At 37.2% G+C, this 13,881-nt stretch overlaps 2 protein-coding genes across 2 annotated transcripts in view; both read right to left on the reverse strand.

The window, feature by feature from the left end:
- gkap1 (G kinase anchoring protein 1) overlaps positions 1-6,369 on the reverse strand; it is a gene marked incomplete at its 5' end in the record, with an annotated part of 16,105 nt that extends 9,736 nt beyond the window's left edge. Inside the window, 5 exons of the mRNA XM_016235239.1 lie at positions 1,612-1,640; positions 1,720-1,852; positions 4,683-4,760; positions 4,854-5,015; positions 6,196-6,369. Coding sequence (XP_016090725.1) covers positions 1,612-1,640; positions 1,720-1,852; positions 4,683-4,760; positions 4,854-5,015; positions 6,196-6,369 — 576 coding nt within the window. The remainder of the gene's footprint in view (positions 1-1,611; positions 1,641-1,719; positions 1,853-4,682; positions 4,761-4,853; positions 5,016-6,195) is intronic.
- Positions 6,370-7,785: 1,416 nt separating this feature from the next.
- Positions 7,786-13,810, reverse strand: qng1 (Q-nucleotide N-glycosylase 1). Its single transcript, XM_016235251.1, has 3 exons — positions 13,576-13,810; positions 11,236-11,431; positions 7,786-9,279 (listed from the first exon to the last, which is right to left on the reverse strand). Exons 1-3 carry the CDS (start codon positions 13,744-13,746, stop codon positions 9,050-9,052), a joined length of 597 nt encoding a protein of 198 aa, XP_016090737.1. The 5' UTR covers positions 13,747-13,810; the 3' UTR covers positions 7,786-9,049.
- Between the last annotated feature and the right edge of the window lie 71 nt (positions 13,811-13,881).

Below are 13,881 nucleotides of genomic sequence, written 5' to 3' on the forward strand. Positions count from 1 at the left end.
CAGACACCATTATAGTTTACATTAAAACCAATACAATTCCCATTATAACCCTGAAATCCATTACATTTGTTATTGTGTTTTGGGAGGGGTTCTATTGTTGTTGTTTTTTTCAGCAGGCAAGATTATAATGGTATAACTACTTTTACAGAATTAACTTAATTACTGAATTTCACAGAAAATATTTGTTTATTTTTTATAATTAAAGAACTGTATTTCATGTATAGTCAATTATTAAAGTATTACATATGTTACATAAGCTGATTTATTCATTTTAAGTATTTGGTATTTTAAGAACAAGTGGAAAATGTGCTGAATGTTTCATTTCATCCAAGTGAAATTAGCAAGCAGTTAGACTGAATTTACATTCGTTTTAAACACGGAGCCAGGCACGAGTCGACACAGGTTGCGCGCGTGCGTCAAGCCTCATCCATAGTGCCAGATGCGCTCGTGGAGACTTGCGGTGCGGAGCCGGGTGCGAGTATAAACCAGCATTACGAGACAGGCTGTGCGAGCGCGGCAAGCATGAACGGCTCGTCCGTGATGCGGGATTCGCACCGTGTGGGGCAGAGAGGAGCGAGTATGAGAGGCATTCACAGACACAGGCTGTGTGTGCGCTCTTCTGAATTGGGAATAGCCAACATGCATCATAAACTTATTTCAAATTAATCTGTTGGGGAGATACAATGTGTAAGATAGCGTTAACGTACTAACAAAAACATCTAAGAATGTATCTTTTATTCTCCAGTACTGAAAACAGAACCGATAAGGGAGCTTTTGATATGCGCTGTGACGCAGCTCTTGCAAATTACCTTTTTTGTTGGTTGTCTGTCATTTCGAAGCTTAAGTTGCATACGTTTTTCTTTAGTTTTAATTTGCCTTACTATCGATCTGACCCAGTAGACGCCATAATCCCACTCTCTCTCTTTCCCACCTTGTTTTTTTTTTCTTGAAATGGTGGGTGTTTACGCAGTTGGCTAGAGCAGTGCTGATTGGGGAGAACGGAGGTGCGCTCACTCTATTGGTTAGTAAGACTGCCACTCAAGGCTGGCAGTCATGCATATGCTCTGGAACAGAGTAATATCGCGTCCATATCGCAGGCTGTGCGATTAGGAAATCGCAACGTCTCAAATCGCGATTTCGATTTGATTTCGATTAATCGCACAGCCCTACCCCTCGGACACCCTGTTTTAGGAAACATTCTAATATTTTGAGATACTGGAATTTTGACTTTCATGAGCTGTAAGCTCTAATCATCAAAATTAAAACAAATAAACTTTTGAAATGTTTTACTTCACATGTAATGAATCTAGAATATATGAAAGTTTCACTTTTTGAAATAAGTTACAAAAAAAGAAAGTTTTTTTTAGAGATGCACCTTTTAGTTACTATACAACATTATATAATTATATTATAAATACTTTATATAAAATGATCATTAATAAATTATAACCTTTTTGCCAAAGACAAAGAAAGTTAAGTAATAATTAAAATATTATCAGGAGGACATTTAGTTTGTATTAAATTTGCAGTATCTTTCATAAGTCACAATTAGAATAATATAAGCTGTATAAACGTTTAAATCATCCTTGAACGTTCATATTAATCACTCACCTCTCTGTCAGGCTTCTTGTTCAGCTGATCTGTAATAGAGACAGTCAGTTAGAACGGCAGAACAGTAACAGTGATTTGTCTTTAATGATAAGAAAGCAGCGTTCTCACCCACGCCACCCTCCTGCTGGAAGTCTTTAAGAGAGACAGTCACTCGTTTGTCCTTCCCCTGCTGATTCTTCTTTCTGTCCTTCTTTCCTCCTGCTTTTGCTTTTGGTGACAGCGTCTCTGTTCTTACAGGATCCTTGAGAGATCATAACATTACACATTAAAGAGCATGTACTGCCTAGTTGAAAAAGTTATGGGGGAAAAAAACCAAGCACTGAAAATAGTTGATATAGTAGCTACACAATCAACTGCAATCATTATATTACACAAGTATTGGATACAGACCTCTTGACCGCTAACATCTCACTGTGACCACAAGAGGGAGTAGTTACATTTACATTTGTCCCTACATTTTAAAGAGCTAGAAATGAACGAACTTGAGGCACATTGATGCTTTGACATTGTGGAGATATGAACAGCAGGCAGAAGCTCACTTAAAGCAAATGAACACCTATAATTTAAATTTCATTCTGTTCCTCAAACTATTGTATGGCCTTAAGAAGAATTTTACTTAACTTACAGTAATTTATGCAATGCATTATAACGTACGTAATTGTATCATGTCCACCCACACTCACTTTCATTGTATGTAGTTGCATTTCTGAGTTACTATTACCCAGTTCATTTAAACTATGCAATCAAACACACACAATTGATTGTATATGAACATTGATTGTGTAACTGAACAATTTAAATATATATATATATATATACACACACATACATACACACACATACATACTGTGTATATATATATATATATATATATTTTTTTTTTTTTTTAAATGCATTTTATTCCTGTGAAGCAAACCTGAATTTTCTTTGTCCCCAGTAACACGTGATCCTTCAGAAATCATTCTAATATGCGGATTTGCTGCTCAAGTAACATTTTCTTCTTATCATCACAGTTGTGCTGCTTAATATTTTTGTGGAAACCCTAATACTTTTTTCTTCAGGATTCTTAGATTAATAGAAAGTAAATAAATAAGAAAACATTTAAAAAAAATTTTTTTTTTAAATTCTTTAAAATGATAGTTACAAAAAAATGTCACTTTTGTTAAATGTTATGCGTCCTGTGGAATAAAAGTATTACCCAAAAAAAAAAAAAAAAAAACCTTTATAGGTAGTTTTCCATGCTACATGTATAGTTTCTACCATTTTCAACTTCCAAACAGCCATTTAAGTCATTTTTTCAAAGTTTATTTAAACAATAAACCTTTCATCAACAGGTTTACATATACACACTCCACTAACATGCTTAATTTTAGGAAGACCTGCATAGCCCCACGTATAATGATGGTAAACAAATCATTATATCAGGAAAATTAGGAAATCATTTGAGAATGAGGAAGCGAAGCTCTTAATAGCAACCAGTGTGCGTGCAGCATAAAGAAAGCAAATATACTAGACATTTGTGACGCACTTCATGTTATTTCTATCTCTCTTCAACTAGTTTCACATTAGTTTTTTCATTCTATCTATATTACATATTAATTTATACTTATTACTTTATTTTAAATTGTGTTCTGTTAGAGTTTAATCTATACTGTGTTCTGTATTATCATCACAGTTTAGAGAGGAGTTGGTCTCCACTTCAAGCTCAAAGGATACTGTTGTGAAGCAGTAATTTTGCACTGCCTTTCCTAGTTATAATAACACTTGGTGAATTACGATTATATTCAATTATACCATTACTTTGTTTCTTGCTCTTCCCCTGCCTGCCTCTTCCTCAGAGTTATACGACAAGATATTGACTGCTTTGAATATCACATCAAAGTCATTTTTATCATTTGATCTATTAATGTGTTAAAAAAAAATACATGAATGCAAATCATACATAATTGAATACACCTCTTCCATGATTTAATTTTCTACTGATTTGTATATTGATTTTTAGACTGTTGGGTGGAGATTAAATCATGAAAGTCAGAAATGTAATGGCAATATAACTGTACTGACATTGTATAATATGAAAAATATAAAAAACAAAAAAAACATTTTTGAAAACTTCCTTTATAACTTAAATAGTTTGGTAATATATTTTATCTTGTATTGCTTTCTTTAATCTTGGGGGGGGGGGGGGGGGGGGGGGGTTGCATGTCATAAAAAGATCTTGGGGGTTCTGCATGTAGCCAGGAAAAAGTTAATTTTCTGGGTCACCTTGTAATTAAGGTGGTGTGGCCAGGGAGGACTGTGATCACTAATGAAGCCAATCATTCTATGACAGGAATTGCCAATGACTGCTGGACGCCACTTCATAGTCATGTATTTGTGATGATGGGGGCGGTGTGGGTGGATGACAAATTATATATATATGCAGGACACTATAGTTAATTTATGTAAGTGAGGATAGCAAAATAAAGTAAACTGTGACATATTATACCCAAAAACTCTTCATACATTGGACTACCAGTAAAATTGATAAAACATTTGGGACCAAAATTATTCAGACACTTTGACCTGACCATGTTTTGCTTAAGTGTTTTAACTAAATGAAGCATTGCTTGGTAATTGGTTGCTTGACCTAAAGTGGTATTATCTAATTGTGTGCTTAAATTTAACAGCTGACAGCTCTTCAACCGATTTCATTACATACCTTGATGAATTTGTTCTGACAGTTTAACTCCATGTTCTTGACATATTTTATTACCATTTTCTAAACTATAGCGAATAAACTAATAATGTGAGAAATGTTGTTTGACTGTATATAGGCTCCTGGACTGGAGACTGGGTGCAAAGAATCTTAAAATATTAGATAATTTGACCTTTTTATGAGAAGATAAGGACAGTTCAGATAAAAAGTAAACCTGAATGGTATGAATTAATAAATAACTAGTTTGTTTTTCTTTTTTAGTAAATGAAAATATTTAAAACATTTGATTAAGATGTCATTACTTTTAACTTGATGGTTACACCACATGGCATTTTTTAGAGTCGTTAAATTTAATCTTCTCTTAGTATGGTACCTTTTTATGTTGCTCAAATTCCAGTTTACTGAGCATCAAGGCCTTCTCCAGATCCGCCTCATACAAGTCACTGGTCAGCTGGGACAAACACAAGCATGAAGATGTTTGCATAAAGCCGGAGAGAAATGGGCCGAGTGAAAGTAAATTCTGAGGTTTAGTGAGAAGGTTTACCTGTTCATCTCTCTGTTTCCAATCCTGCCAGCTCTCCTGGGGCTTGGAGCCGTGCTGCACCGCTGCCGGGTTGATCAGATCACTGGCTAAATCCTGCAGCGTGAGCGTGGTGGGAGGTGCTGTTGACTTCTGAGGGATCTTCTTAAAAGCAAGACTTCTGAGCTGCAGTGTGTAACGACAAACACTCTTTGTTAGTCATTTAGCTGATGCTTTACCCAAAACAGAACTACTACAACACACCACCCTCTGTGCCTGCAAGGATGTTATAAACATCAACTCTGACTCATCATCATTGCTATCTCCAGAAACAAACATGGGGCCCAACTGCTTAGAAAGACAGGCAAGTACACATAGCTCTAGACAGACAGACAGAACGATACAGAGAAAGACAAATATATAGATGACAGAATGAACAACTGAACTAAGATATACAGAACTAACAACTGAGAAAACGACAGACAGACAGAATAGACAATAGACAGAATAGAATAGAAAACAGAATAGACAGAGAGATAGACAAACAAAATACAGAACAGATAGATAAGATAATTCATGGATTTATAAAAGGACCAGACAGACAGACAGACAGATAGATGGATGATAGACAGACAGATAGATAAAGATAGATAGATAGATGATAGACAGACAGACAGACAGATAGATGATAGACAGACAGATAGATAGACAGAAAGACAGATAGATAGATAGACAGAAAGACAGATAGATAGACAGATAGACGATATACAGAGACAATATAGATAGACATATGATAGATAGATGATAGACAGACAGATACAGATAGATAGATAGAAGATATACAGATAGATAGACAGACAGACAGACAATATACAGATAGATAGATGATAGATAGACAGGCAGACAGATAGACAGACGATATACAGATAGATGATAGATAGATGATAGATAGACAGGCCGACAGATAGACAGGTAGATAGATAGATAGACGATATACAGATAGATGATAGACAGACAGACAGATAGATAGATAGACAGACTGACAGACAGATCAGACAGATGATAGACAGACAGATAGATAGACAGATAGATGATAGATAGATAGACAGACAGATAGATAGACGATATACAGATAGATAGACGATAGACAGACAGACAGACACAGATAGACGATATACAGATAGATAGATGATAGACAGACAGACAGACAGACAGATAGACAGACAGATAGACGATATACAGATAGATAGATGATAGACAGACAGACAGATAGACAGATATATAGATAGATAGATGATAGACGGATTGATAGATAGACCGATAGAGATGGATGGATGGATGGATGGAACAAGACACAGATTTTCACCTGATTGGCTTCACTCTGCTGCTGTTCCTTCTTTCGTCTTCTCTTCTCTTTCTTCTTGTCGTTATTTTGGTTGGTCTTCCCGCTGGGAGATTTCCCCGAGCGGGGCTTCCCTGCTCCACGACCCGCCTTCGGCTTCCCCGCATCCGAGTCCGAGTCCGAGTCCGAGTCGACCGTTATTTCACATATATATATATATATATATATATTATTTTATAGGCCCCGTTTGTAAATGATCAAAAGCGTTTGAACTGGCCTGTCAATCATCGTGTCACAGATAACATCCTCCACATTTCATTCATTTAACTTCCTACAGCAGGCTACTGGAGAGAAAAGAAGTAGCTCGTTGTTCTGCCAGCCGCGGGTCTTTCGCATAATCATGCATTTAAAAGTTAACGACCAAATGGATGTTTATAACAGTTCACATTGCTCTTGCAGATGAAATATAACACGGATAACAATAAATAAATGTTTTTTTTTTTACCAGGTTAAATGTTGGTTATTAGTAACTCGAGCCCCTTTTTGTAAACCACTCAACCTAACCGTCGATCGCACGCATCCGCCACGTTTGTAGTTTTTCTAACGCGTTTTATTTCTTGTTTGTAGTTCTTGACCGAATAAACACAGGGAAAGGCTAGGATCTGGGTGTAAATTTGTAAGGTAGACCTTTCATTGTGTAAACCAGAGGGATATGATATATGTGTGTGTGTGTGTGTGTACTGGTTTATATATCCTGGTGGGGACCTAAACCTGAATACACACAGACTCGTGGGGACTCGTGTCACGGTGGGGTCCTAAATTGAGGTCCCCACGGGTAAACACGCTTATAAATCACACAGAATTAAGTTTTTTGACAATCTAAAAATGCAGAAAGTCTCCTGTAAGGGGTGGGTTTAGGGGTAGGGTTGGTGTAGGGCAATAGAATATACGGTCTGTACAGTAGAAAAACCATTACGCCTATGGAGAGTCCCCACAAGGATAGCTCACCAGACATGTTTGTGTGTGTGTGTGTGTGTGTGTGTGTGTGTGTGTGAAAAGTCCATGGCTTCTCTCAACTATTTGGTTACATACATTCTTCGAATTTTCTTTGTGTGTGTGTTTGTGTGTGTTCAACAGAAAAAAGAAACTCATGCAGGTTTGTAACGACACACGGGTGAGTAAATTATGACAGGATTGTCATTTCTTTGGGTGAACTGTCCCTTTAAGAGAGGTTTTGAACTGTCAGATTCTTATTGAAAGGTGGGGTAGTAGAAGACAGAATGGGAGAGTGTAGTAAGACATTCACTGAAGTGGGTTTAGTGGCATTTCTTACTATTATGAGTGCATAAATGTGCAAATGATACTTTCCGAAACCTAGCACAATAATGTTCGTGATGCAAGCGTGTCTGCCACCCTCATGTGGTTGTGAGGGCCGGGGACACAGCCACTCAGCAGCCTCCTCAGGTCAATTAAAAAAGAATCATCTAATGGCCAAAGAGCAACGTTTCATTGAACTTCATTGAAAAACATTTTATTGAAAAAGAGAGAGAGAAAGAGAGAGACTTTTTTTTAAACTCGTAAACATCTCTTTAATCACCAGAAACATTCATCAGTATTTTTTTTTTAGAGAGAGAGAAATAGGGAGATCTGTAATATGATTACATAACTCTAAATATAGTTAGATTTTGAATTATTTGGACAAACACAGGTATACACTTCAATTCAGCAGGTTTTATAGCCTTTCACAGACGTAATCAACTGAATTTGACACAGATTCACTCCAGTTAAAGTGTAGAAACTTCTCAAAGGTGATCTAGAGAAATCAAATGCACCTGACCTACATTTCAATATCTGTTTTAATGTGATATTTGTTTTGTTTTTTTGCTTTTTAATAAATTTGCAAAGTTATCAGAAATCAATTCAAATCAAATCAATGCATAAGGGTAATATCTCACTAACTGGTATGAGACAAATGTCCAATTACACACATTTCTTGTTTTAGTAGGTCTGCAAGTTGGTATCAACCATCAAAACGGTCTTAAATTCTGGGGCCAGTTGTTCAAAACGTTTAATCTGGATCAGATTTGGAAATCCCATGTTTTTGCTATCCAGGATCAGGTAACCCATCTTACTTTTGTGCCGGTTTTCCAAAGCAAAATTGGATTGAATCACACTGATCCAGATACACACTTTTTCAGATCTCCAGATCTGGATTACTAGTTCTCTGCGGAGCCCCTAAAGGGACATGGTGATTGGGGGGGGGACAAAATGCCAATGTTTTGCATTGCATTTACACAAATAACTGAAAATGTATGTCATTGCACGTTATCAAACCAAGAGGCATATGCAAACATGTGAACAGACTCCACTTTTATAATTGCAATTGCTTTTAACCAACTAGTTAATGTATAAAGTTCTAGACATCACAATCAAATGTGGTTAAACACTGGAGCCCACTGTGTGCATGAAAATGAATATGTCTTTATGATTTCTTACTGAAAAGAAATAAAGAATTTGTTATACTCATCTTGTCTGTGTTCGGTGCAATTGATTCTTTCAAACCACAGATTCATTCAAGAAGGAGGCATCATGACTGAGATGCACAACACGTGATTCTCCTGTGAAATATTTTCGTTGGCAGAGAAAAAATGGGGAACGTAACTAACAAAGTTGTATTTAAAATGTATGTTACTCAAAGCTAACTTTATGTTTATAAAACTTTTGTAGTATGTGGCTGTTTCACCTCTGTTTTCTCATGCTAACTAAATAATTTATACATGCATAATTATACATTTAAACATTACAGATGTACATCACCTCATTTTCATAACTTTATTTAAAGGTATAAACAGCATGACACACAAAAGAACTGATGCTGTCAATAGTAGATGCAGCGTGTGTGATGTATTGGAATATGTGCCATTTCTTTGTGGTGTTTTTTAGCATATGGCCACAGGTAAAAGTCAATTAGAGCCGAGTTGATGTGGCAGCTCTTCCCGTCTCTCTCCTCCACAAGCTTCCAGAGATGCTGCCGGATTCTCTCCACACACCAGATGGAGCAACCCCTGATCTCCACCTCTCTCCTCTCACCTGAGCTCAACACTTCACCTGTGAAAGAACTAACAATCACTACAACAATACTGATGAGATTACCTGTCCATTATTTAAAGGTCCCCTGAAATGCTTAGAAACACGCAGCGTTACTCTATGTGTTGACGTCATTTTAAAGGGGTCATATGATGCGATTTCAAGTTTTCCTTTCTCTTTGGAGTGTTACAAGCTGATTGTGCATAGATAAGATCCCTGAAGTTGCAAAGACTAAAGTCTCAAAACCAAAGAGATATTCTTTATCAAAGTTAAGACTCTGCCACACCCCCCTAAAACGGCTCGTTCTAACACGCCTCCACATATCTACCTCACTATGTGGAAATATTTGCATAATGAGGCCCAAATGTGCACGCAAAGAAAGGTGGCATGGTTTCAGTAACCGCAGTTAGTGTTGAAGCAGCATGTCAGGGAGACGCTGTGTGTTTCTAGGTGAAAGCAGAAGCACTTTATTTGGCCTTCCGAAAGTAGATGCATTTAGGAATCTTTAAGATTACTTACAACAGAACAGCAATGCATTTTATAGACGACCGTTTCGTGAACCTGGGAGAGGAGGTAATTCTGACTTTGCTATGACAATCTGGTGCTTCTGAATCAGCTACTGTTTTGTTATTAGTTTAAGTGTTTGCTATTGACTGTTCAAATGCGCGCGCGTGTGTGTGTGTGTGTGTGTGTGTGAGAGAGAGAGCAAGAGAGAGAGAGAGTGAGAGGGAGTCACATCACAGTGGAGTCAGCTGTCTTAACCGTGGCTTGTGTACTACAAACACATATTCATCACTGTGTCTGTCACGCGACTCTGTTCCCCTTTCAGGCTTGAACTGAGGGTAAAACTAATGACATTATTTACTGTCTTTACATTTATTTTGAAAGATGAAGCTCACGATTATGGTAAGGGGCGTTACATTTCCGACGAGTGCTTGCGGTGTTCGGCCAATCACAATGCACTGGGTCAGCTGGCCAATCAGAGCAGACTGCGCTTGTCGGAAGGAGGGACTTTGTAGAAAACGAAGCGTTTGAGAGAGGCGGGGCATAGAGGACCTACAATAATGTACAGTATTTAAAAAATAATGTGTTTTTTGAACATTAAAGCATGTCAACATATTCTGTTACACCAAATACACCAAATAATGATCTTTAAAAAAGCATCATATGACCCCTTTAACTGAAACAGGAAGACAGGGTGGGACATATCAAGCAGCCCCGCCCCTTTTTAAAATAGCCAATAGCGTTCGTTTATATCACAACTTGGGCTAGAGCCGTTCAGAGCCGTTGAGCTCCGTAAAGCTGCATTTGACAGGGTATGCCAGCCACAATCTCATCCATATTCCTATAAAATATAGAAACCAGACTTCTTTTTTCCCTCAATGGAAAGCATATTTACACTGTTTGAATCATTCCCTGTCCCTTATATAGTGCACTACGTGCCATTCACTGTACAGAAAATACTAATTCTGTGGACAAGTGACCGGTTTCAGCCGCGGCTTCAGCGTCTATTTTATAGTGCAGGGGGCGGGGCTTTGGATTCTAGAGAGCATTTGATTGGACAGAAAGTTTGATGAGAAGCTGAAGTACGATGTGACATCATTGAGCCGCTTTGGCGGAAGTGACGAACTGCAAGCTTTGAATGCTTATATCTTCTAAATGCGAATTGTGTCTCTGTTTTGGAGCACACTAACCTTAAGACTAACATATTGATACTAACACCCAAAAAACTTTAATTTTGATTTCATGGGGACTTTAAGGATTAATATAGCAAAACCTGTCAAGAAATGTCCATGTTCCACCCAACACTCGAAATAAGATATCTACAATTTTTACATAGTATATTATTATATACGAATATTAAAGTATATTTTGTTTAGCGAACATGAAATCTATTTTAATGGTAGAATTTGTATGACTACTAAGTACATTTTCCAACTTTTCTTTTCTATATTTTATCAAAAAGGTGCAACAAACCGTTTTTCAATGTCTCCATGAGGCCATCAGAGTAGCGTAAAGCGCCAAGGTACACGAGGCCTTGTGGCACCCTGTAGTCAGCGAACATGGTCAGGTAGTCCAGGTTAGGGATGTGTCCCTCCCCTCGTGCCTCCATGATGCCCCAGAAGTCTGCCACAAGGATCTGAGCTCTCTTATAAAATGAGATCCTCTTACCCTACAATATCAACAAAATGTGAGGTTGACACTGACACAAACTGTCTGAAAGAACCAGTTCATGGAAAAGAATCTGATTTAGCCTGAGGCTGTGGATTGCAGGTAATAATGTTATAAATATAATATTCAGTTTCTTGCACAGACCGATTGTTTCGCTTCATAAGACCTTAATATATCGCCAGCAGCCATGGGTATTAATTTTGTGTTCCTTGATATGCTTCTTTTTTTAATTCTCAAAGATGGATGCTGACTTGCATTTTATGAACCAGCAAAGACCACGATTTCAGCTAAAAATCTTCTTTACTGTTCTACTGAAGAGAAACAAAAAATCACCTGCATCTTGGATGGCCTGAGAGTGAATAAATTAACGTAAAATTGTCATTTTGGGGTGAACTATCCCTTTAAGTAGGACTTAAGTAAGCATGTAAATTGCTTACTAAAAATGCATTGTAGTTTACATTTTTAATAAATATATTAAGTTGAACTTAAAAGTGCTTTTTTGACTGACTTATGTAGTACATCTTTATATGTAATTTCATATTTAATTATATTGTCTTTGAAATATAGTTCAAGTGTACTGCTGAATGTACTGACAAGCATTTATAGTAAACTAAAATTAAATGTAATTTCTATTGAAATGTGTCATGTGTTAAAATATATTTGTAATTACACATCAGTAATTTATTTTATTTAGTCATTTAGCAGACGCTTTTATCCAAAGTGACTTACAAATGAGGACAATAAAAGCAGTCCAAACTAACAAAAGAGCAACAATATATAAGTGCAAATGACAATAAGTATTGATGTTGCAATTTAGTACATTTAAATTATAAGTACTCTAGATATTTGAATAACACACTAAAGTTAATAATATTATAATCAAGTACCTTACATGTGTTTTAGTATGTTAGTCAGCACATCAAAATAAGTGTTCTTCTGTAAAGTATTAGGGGGAAAATATATTTTAAAGTAAACTTTTAATTTGACATTGTTACAAAGTGCCTTTTTAAAAGTGTACTTAAGTGTGTTAAGAAACAGTCATGAAAGTGTCTCTCTTTAAGTACACTTAAGTGGCATTTTACATTTTTAAATGTTAAAATTTTTTACATTTTATAAATACACTTTTAAAGATTTGAAGTAGGGCTGTGCAAAAAAATCAAATGTGATTTTCATGCGCATCTCGTCAGTAAAGCTGCTCCTGTGATTAGTAGTAAATCTCCAGCACGTGCTTTCAGATGGAGCAGCATTTACTACACAGAGCCGTAGTTCACTGACAAGCTACGCAAAATCACGTTCAAAATCGGCAATGAATCGCCTGCGATTTTGAATGCGATTTTGTGTAGCTTGACAGTGAACTACAGCTCTGGAGATTTACTACTAATCACAAGATTACTGTTACTGTTAATCACAGTTACTTTACTGACCAGATGCGCATGAAAATCACACTCGATTTTTTGCACAGCCCTAATTTGAAGTACACACCAAATGCACATTCAATACAATTAAGCGCACTTATTATTAAAGCTGAGCTAGTTCTAATCTGAATCCATCCTTTAAAGGCAGGGTAGGTGATTTTGGAGAGCTTAGCAATAGCAAGCTAGCTTTGAAAGCATAAGATCCCACCTTTCTGGCAAATCACTCTCCAAAGTCACACCTCCTTCAAAACACATGAATGCACTCAGGCAGACCAGAGGCTAAGCAGCGACACGATAAGAGACGGATAAATGCAACGCTGTCAGGTTACCTCATGTCTCATTCACTGGCGAGAAAACATTACAGTATGACGCACATAATATTACAATAATAACGCCTTCCATTCTCGCTCGTTCTGCAGTAGTGTAATGAATGCTCTGATGACGTATCATGTCTGTGTGAACAGGGTCACACGGAGGTATGCAAATGCATACACTGACAGGCAGGTAAAACAGCCTATCGTAGCCCTCGGACAGAGGAATATGATTGGACAAACATTTGATGGTCCTGTGCCTTCCACAGACAATAGAAATACATATAAATACATTTAGACAACCTAACTTATTGATTGCTACCAGGTGTAGAGACTTTCAATCAGCACAACAAAAAGTGTCTAAATCACCTGCCCTGCCTTTAAAAGGCTAAACTGAAATCGTACGTGAATATTTTTACCTCGTACATGGCTTCGTCTCTGTATGACGGTATATTCTCCACAATGTACTTCACCATCTTCTCTGCATCATTCTCACTGCGACTCATGAATATCCGGAAGGATCCGCCATGCTCCATGAGCACTCGGCCGGCCTCTGTCAGGGCCTGGTGACGCTCTTTCAGCATCGGCATGGGAGTATCGCTGTCTGAGCGCAGGACTTTCGTCAGCTCGGCCTCACTGATCTGAGAGAAGTAAGTGGGGAAAAATATTCACAAAATGCTAACCTATCATTGAAGTTAAACAATCGAAAGTGGGGAGAAATTCTC

The sequence above is a fragment of the Sinocyclocheilus grahami genome, unplaced genomic scaffold (assembly GCF_001515645.1).
Source record: "Sinocyclocheilus grahami isolate Dianchi unplaced genomic scaffold, SAMN03320097.WGS_v1.1 scaffold465.1, whole genome shotgun sequence".
In the NCBI taxonomy this organism is placed as follows: Eukaryota; Metazoa; Chordata; class Actinopteri; order Cypriniformes; family Cyprinidae; genus Sinocyclocheilus; species Sinocyclocheilus grahami.

Coding starts and splice junctions, on each gene's coding strand:
- qng1 (XM_016235251.1), bottom strand. CDS start 13,746: ATGCCGATGCTGAAAGAGCGTCACCAGGCCCTGACAGAGGCCGGCCGA. Junction 11,432..13,575: donor GAGACGAAGCCATGTACGAG/GTAAAAATATTC, acceptor TTGATATTGTAG/GGTAAGAGGATCTCATTTTA. Junction 9,280..11,235: donor CATGGAGACATTGAAAAACG/GTTTGTTGCACC, acceptor GTTCTTTCACAG/GTGAAGTGTTGAGCTCAGGT.